The 7,739-nt window shown below is 28.6% G+C and overlaps 2 protein-coding genes across 2 annotated transcripts in view; both read right to left on the bottom strand.

Moving 5' to 3' along the window:
- Window positions 1–7,739, bottom strand: part of LOC119667770 (cdc42 homolog) — a 324,819-nt gene that overhangs the window by 55,257 nt on the left and 261,823 nt on the right. The window lies entirely within an intron of this gene.
- Window positions 209–1,045, bottom strand: LOC119665665 (jerky protein homolog-like). The gene is made up of 2 exons (XM_038074892.1): window positions 560–1,045; window positions 209–502 (listed from the first exon to the last, which is right to left on the bottom strand). Exons 1-2 carry the CDS (start codon window positions 1,043–1,045, stop codon window positions 209–211), a joined length of 780 nt encoding a protein of 259 aa, XP_037930820.1.

The following is a 7,739-nucleotide window of genomic DNA, read 5'->3' as shown; positions in this document are numbered from 1 at the left end:
GAATTTTATGTTGCACCCCTTGTTCGTTATATCGAAAAATTCGTAATATCGAATGTTGTACATTTACCTACCAATATGGTTATTTTTAGGAGATTTCATATATTTGAGTTCATAAATTAACTTTTAAACACGTACGAGTATATATTTATTTAAAAGTATTTTTTATTCGGTTGTTACAAAAATTATTTATAAGAAAGGACGCATTCAATCATAGTGTAGAGTAAAAAAAATCATTAATTTTTGTTTGTTTTTTACTACACTCAAGACTTTTCTGAACAGCTTTTTCTTGTAGTTCTCTTAGTACAGCTAATTTTGAAGTTTCATTATTGTTAATCGCCCACTTTATGCATTTTTCGAAATGATTTATGGCATCTTTATGTTTAATAATTTCTAAATTATTTTCTTCTATATTTTCGTCATCAGATCCATCATCCTCGTCCGAGATATCGATGGTATTATCAGCATTATTCCATTTATTAACTTCGTATGTACTAATGTCACACTAACAATAAAATTGAAAATATAATATAGGATATTTAAGCATAATATTCTTTGTTACATTAGGAAAAACATTTTGAAGTAATGTAATGGTTGTTTCAGTTACATTATCATTCGTTCGTGGTATAAGCTGAGCCAAAGGTATATCGTCCTCTTCATCGAACTCAATAGAATTAAATGACAAAATATTAGCCCAACACTTTTTGATAAGATCTTCTGACAATTTTTGCCAAGCAAATGACAAAAGGGAAACTGCATTATAAATATTAACTTGTTTTAGAGCGCTTGAAATATTGTCACAACCTTCAGCCACAATTTTGCTCAAAAGACTATTGCGATAGTGTAACTTAACAAGTCGTATAACGTTTTGATCCATTGGTTGTAGCAACGGAGTGACATTAGGTGTCAAAAATATTGTCGATATTGTTCCATCTTCAGTAACTTTTATCAACTCTTTTTCAGCTGGATGACTTGGCGTATTTTGTATATGATAAACTGAATTTGTGAACAACAGATCAGTGGCGCCTGCGTATATGCATTTTGCCATATATAGGCTTTTTTCTCAGAAAAAAAACGGACAATTACGTGCATATTCTAAGCTGAATAATGCTAGTTTTATAGTAAAATTATATTCAAAAGCATAATTTGTATAAAACAAAAACGAATAAGAAACAAAAAATTTTTTGTTCGTAATATGGAGCAGAATTTTTTTTTTCGTTCGTTATATAGAACAATCAATGTAAATATTTTGGGTGTTCGTTATATCGAAAATTCGTAATATCGAGCGTTCGTTATACTGGACGACCACTGTATTTCTTAATGGCGATATTCATTTATAAATCTGATTTAAATACAGTTGAAACTGCTTGGAATGTTAACGAAGCGTAATACTTAATTACACAAATAATTGTATTAATATTAATTTATTCATGAATAAACATAAACTTAAATAATATGTTTATTTATATATGTATATATACATATATATGTATTTATTTATATATAGTATTATTATTACAAGCGTTAATGCACTTCAACGATGCAAACAACCGTAAAAGTCAATTCTCAAGCACGTGATAACCTTAACCCGTTTACCTTGATTAGATATAAATACAAAGTACATATATAGATACATCTATTTACATATGAAGAGTGCAAATACTAACGAATAAAAACAACATAGGTAGAAAAAAGAAAACAATTAAACACGTAGTAACAAATTACCCACAAAAACGTTTGAAGCATAATTTAAATAATTTACTAAATGCTAAAAAAGTAATTACAGTACTAAATTCAGTGCATTTCCATACTGCATTTAAAAAAGGGTTGTATAGGTAAAGAGATATAAATTTACATTAATCTCTGAAACAAGCTTGAAAAAAGTATTAATTTTATTCTCTTACCTACTTACTTAGTTGGCCGTTGCCGACGTGAGTCATTCTTGACCGCGTGCACTAACCAGTTGATAGTACCAAGCGGCCACATATTTTTTTATTCTCTACATTATATAAATCCTACTTAACAACTGTTGAATATACTCCATCGATTTATCATCATAGGTCAATAACCATTCCTATAGCTGCAAGCCCATGCTTTCAGTGTATTGGCGACATATCGTTCACTGCTGAATCTTACATTCAACATCTCAAGTAAGCACAGCGAATTCTCACATCTATCTTGTGATTATATCGACTCCATCACAGGTATACCGTGCTCTTGTGCTCATAGAAGCTGACGAGGAAGAGTTTTTTTAGTTTCTGCAAATCTGGCGTACTACCACTTTAAATACCTTGTGACAATGCTTTAGACACTTTTCAACCTCTTCTCTAGGGAAAAAAAATAAAAATATTATTATTAATTTTATTATTGTTATTATTATTATATAGGCATATCAAAACAAATTGTATCGAGGTCATTGCGTTAAAATTAAAGAATTTACGTCACCCCTATAAAACCAACGGGTCCCCAAAACAGACTTTAATTTAAATTTTATAATTTTAACTAAATTGAGTTATAAGTTATAGTTTACAATTTAATATGATTCTTAACAGTTGAAAGCTACCAAGAGTTAGCCTCTTTTTTGGATAGAATCAGGTATATCGTTTGTTTACTCATTCGTTTACTTAATACCATCATCCCTTTTTTATAAGATCATTTTCTCAAATAATTTTAATTAAATATTAATTAATATTTAACCACTGGGAACACCTAAACAATCTGGGCATATCATTGACATCATACAAACTGACACTGAGTTCTTCCTGTGCCGAATTTTTTAACAAAAGATGGGAAGACTCAACAATATACAGGCATTTGTATGCAATTTGGTCACGCTCCAAAAGAAGTCTTATAATAGGTTTACTTACAGGTCATTGTAGTTTAGGTAACCATGGTAGGAGACTAAATCTCCCTTTCAATTATACCTGTCACAGTTGTGAAGAAAACGATGAAAGTGCCTTCCATCTGCTTTATTTCTATCCAGCAAATGCGCAGCGCCGCCTTATCACTTTAGGGTAAGTGATACTTTCTTTTTTGATAATCTTGACGAAGTGCAAGACGGCGCTCTTAATAGCATTATAAGCTTCGCCAAAGGTTCTAAATGGTTCTAACCCTTGAGTTTTTAATTATACGGCAATACAATGAACCTATTGGCCTAAATGGATCCCTTGTGATCGCTGGTATAACCTAACCTAACCTGAACTAATTAATATTTAAAATGATTCGACGATGAGCCTGAAGATATGAGGGCAATATCGCGTTACCAATGTCTAACTAAGAAGAGTTTTCATTTTTTTGTGTGAAATATTCGGCTAGCCTATTTTTAGCAAGTAGCGGATTTGTTATATTCGTTAATTTTTTTTTTAATTTTACTGTTGTTTCTTATAGAATAAAAAGGCAAAGGAGAGAACGGGAATATCTATTTTAGGTACTCTATATATTATATTACATCTTCTAATATGTATTCTATTATATCTTCTAATACATATTCCATTATATCTTCTAATATGTGTGAATTCTGCTATATATTTTATATTTAAAATCATATTTAATTATATATATGAATTCTAAAAAAACTAATCCGGAGTATAGAAATACTCATATATCTATAATATTAATTCTCTATCTTAATAATATATCAGTATAAATTTTCTTATATCAAAAGTCATGCAAATCTTAATAACTAAATACTTCAAGTACTTTTTTAAAGTATTCCTGTTGGATTATAAAACTTAATGTACTTCTAATTTATATTCCACTTGAATAATATAAAGTAAAACGATAATAATGAGCCTCACACTGATGAGTTTAAGTAATAAAATCTCGTTAACAATTCTAAGACCAACCAAGAAGAGCATGAAAAGTCACTACTGCCTTTGCCACTTCCTCTTCATTTGATTAACTTTTAACCTCTAATTTGCTTGTTAGCATTTGTAGAAATTTATTATTTCTAATAACTTTAAACTTCAAAGTCATAAATATTGCATAAATTATTCTGTTTTCAGTTAAAACTTTCAGAACTGTGGACTTAAGCTTCCACCCACCCAAAATAATTCTCCTCTATGAAATAGGCGCTTTTCATCGCATCGCCGTTGGTGGTATAATTTACTATTAGCACAAAATTAGCCAAATGTTCAGTTAAGTTAATTTCTCTGAAGTTTCGTAATTTGAAATTTTAATGCGAAAACACAATTTTTGAATATATACAAAATAAATGAGATATTTATAAAATTATGCTCATTTATATAAAATACAAAATGTACTTTCATTAAAGCAATAATTTTGAATATAATTGCGCTATTTAGTGGGAGTAATTCTGCGCTTAAGTGAAGGAAGAAATACATTTTTAAAGATAGTCAAATATATCTGCTTATCTTTTTTATACAAGTAGAATATAAACTCGAAAATACTATACACTCTACACCACATCAGCTCTATTTTCAAGCTCTATATCTTTTTATTTCAAATTATACTAAATATACTACAAAACAATATCTACCGATTGTTTCTAATACTGTAGCTTTCATCATGAAGTTCTAAATGAGTACATATATTAAATTATATTTATTAAAGTGCCCGAACAAATATTTCATCTGTAGTTAGTCGTTTTTTTATTAGGATTAATCTGTTTCTATATTCTATCTAAACTTGAAACCTTTCTTCTGTTTAGGCTAAATTGGTCTATGGATAGATCAACGCACCTAATTGAATCTTCAACTAATTCATTTTCTGGTTTCAGTAATCAGAACATTATGTTTTGAAACATCTTATCGGTTATTGATATTAATTTATTGATTTTGGTTTAATATTTAATACCTTTTTTTCTTGTTCCAATAATCACGGTATAGACCAAAAACTTTACAGCAGTCTATTTGATGTTTAAAATGTCATCAACTGTGCTAGTTTTTATTAACCTATTTAATTTTCTGCTGTCAATAATCACGAAATCGAGTACGAATTCTTTCTTAATACTTTCAATTCATCTTCTTATGGATCCAATATTCGTGTACTATCTCCATATATAAATATTTGTTTTTCTCTTAATTGCGATAAAGGTGAAATTTGATTGGTCTATTGATAGGTCTATTGATATCTTTCTAAACTTTTTCAGATACAAATATATCAAAATAGATCAGATCAACTACAACTATTACCGCAACTTCTGATTCAGGTTTAAATGTAATACATATTTGGAACGTATATATTCAGTAAACAGTTTAAAAGCATCTAAGCTATGTTGTATAGACGTCGACCAACGTTGGCGATTGTTTTTAGTGGAGAAAGAGTATTGTCTTTTTTCCAAACAGATTATGGGCACACACCTGTATATGAATTTCTAAGTTGTAATAATAACCTCTGCGGTTAATAAAAAAAATATTTATTCTATCTATAATAAGGATAACCGCCAGTCTCATTAGTTTGTAGCGAAATCAACTTTACAGGATCTCGGCATTTAAAAAAAAAGTTTGCTAATGCTTCTTTTCCTCTCCTTCCTTAAAACTTTGACCTTTCTACTTTCTGATTGAAGAGAATGGTTCGATAACACTGCAGCTACGTATAGATCACTTCTACTACAAATTAATAAGTAGTAATAGCAAGTAAAGAAGATCTGAATCTGTATAATCTGCTACTTCAAAATTTTAAAAAATGTTTTGCTTATGGACCTGTGGCATGATTGGACCATACTTTTTCACACTAGAAAAAGGCATGGACAACGATATTTTTGTCTTTGTCAGCTAGTTCCACAAGTGTTCTATGTATATATTAACTTAAACCTTAGAATGAATGATTGAAGTTTTCATATCGTGTGACTTAACGCAGACAGGATATTTATTGTAAATGTATATGAAGTCTATATGAAGTTAAACGATTTAGCCTTTGAAACAAATAATAAGTGCCTAATGCGTGAGATATTTGAAGTTAAGAAGTCTAAGAAGTGTCCATGACGGCTAATTCAACAAAACTATTTTTAACACTTATGCTATATAATTATCAATTAAATAATAATATATATGCGATCCATTTTCTTAAATTTAGTTTGTTTTTTTTTCAATCTGAATTATACACTTCTAACAGAAACAACTTATATATATGTTTTAAATACTATTTTATTTGAATGTTTTGTTACCATTTTTTCGCAGTTCATACTATTTGTAAAACATACGATTTTTGACTATTCAAATATTTTAAGAAACCCCTGAACACGTCTTTCGTTTGTTTTTTTTTTTTGAATTATGTTCAATCAGATATATGTTCAAATCAGATTCTACTAAGTTTTGAAAAAAAAATTGAGAGAAATCAACAAAGATATAGACGTAACCACCTTTCAAGCGCTCAAACGCATAGCAATTGAAAGGTTCCTAATACCAAAATATACCTGTACCTGTAATACTGACAGCTGTCGGTAAATTTTGCACTTTAAACATCTTTTGTTAGAATTAAGCAGTATTTTCTAGTACAATTTCACACTTTTGATATCTGTGGATATTTGTCGTCAGATTTAAGCGGTATTTTATAGTACAATCTAGCCTTTTTCGCTTATAACTTGAGGGATTCATTTGGTTTCTTCCGGATGACGTACTATGCTCATCCGTTGACGACATCCATTAAGTATCTCTCAGTTTCAGTTTGGACAATAGCGTTGTATAACTTACCTCTAGTATCTAGTAAGCAAATTGAGGTATATGCAAAAGAATCTTATATTGATTGTATACGCTAAATTTGTTACAATTCTATATCCCTACCATCAAAATAATTGATATCATTCTAATCCTAAAATAAACATTTTGAATGATAACTTTAAAATAATGTATATATGGATAAATAGTATTTACTAAATACTATTACAAATTTGGGTAAATAAAATTAAAATATAATTATTATAAAAAAGTATTTGAATATTTAATATAAAAACAAATTTATATAATTTAATCAAATTTAATATGAAAATAAATTTAAAAAGCTTTCCTTGTTTTTTGCAAAAAAACTTAAATTTTATCGCATCAATCAATTAAAAGACCCAAAAATGCTGTTGTGACAAAATTTATAATTATTTTATATAAATTTATAAATTGCAATTTTTAGGTTTAATTAAGCGATAACTCCGTCAACAAATCGAAATTTATTCAAATATTTTCACTAAATATTTCAGATAATTTAATTAGTTTATCTAAACAAGGCAGTTTTTCACTTTGATTATTTCATATTGTTGAAATAATTTTCAATTAGAATTTTTGTGGGAGAGAAGGGAAAGTGAGGCTTCAAATTTTTTCGCTTTTCGCTATTAAATTCAGTAAAATAATTGAAGTGACGAAATGTTTTATTTAATAGCGAAAATATATCAGAATTCTGAGAATTACCTGTATTTAAAATTCAACAAAACTGTGAAGTGCAAACAATGCCCAATTGACGAACTGATTAAACTTTCCTGTCAAATGACAGACGCACTTCTGATGCTGATTCCGATGCCCATGCCAATACAGTGAAATCAATTGTATCTAAGCTTTATTGTTGTCTCGATTTTAATTATCAATTTTCCTATAGAGCAATAAACTAATTAACAGATCGATTCAAATGGATTTCTGATATTGTTTCCGAACTATTTTGCGACTGTTTTGCTGTTTCTAGGTATTTAATTAAATATTTTTGCCAAAAAAAAAAAAAACAATGAATAAATAAAATGGATAGTAGGATTTAAAATTAGTTATTAATTAAAATGTCATATATTTAAATTAACAATAGAC

The sequence above is a fragment of the Teleopsis dalmanni genome, chromosome 1 (assembly GCF_002237135.1).
Source record: "Teleopsis dalmanni isolate 2A chromosome 1, ASM223713v2, whole genome shotgun sequence".
NCBI lineage: Eukaryota > Metazoa > Arthropoda > Insecta > Diptera > Diopsidae > Teleopsis > Teleopsis dalmanni.
The sequence above is the reverse complement of the archived record's forward strand: the minus strand, read 5'-3'. Positions and strand labels throughout refer to the sequence as shown.

Excerpts from the sequence above, each read along its gene's own strand:
- LOC119665665 (XM_038074892.1), bottom strand. The coding sequence starts at position 1,045 with ATGGCAAAATGCATATACGCAGGCGCCACTGATCTGTTGTTCACAAAT. Across the intron at positions 503-559 it reads TTCAAAATGTTTTTCCTAAT|TGTGACATTAGTACATACGA; the intron begins GTAACAAAGAAT and ends TTTTATTGTTAG.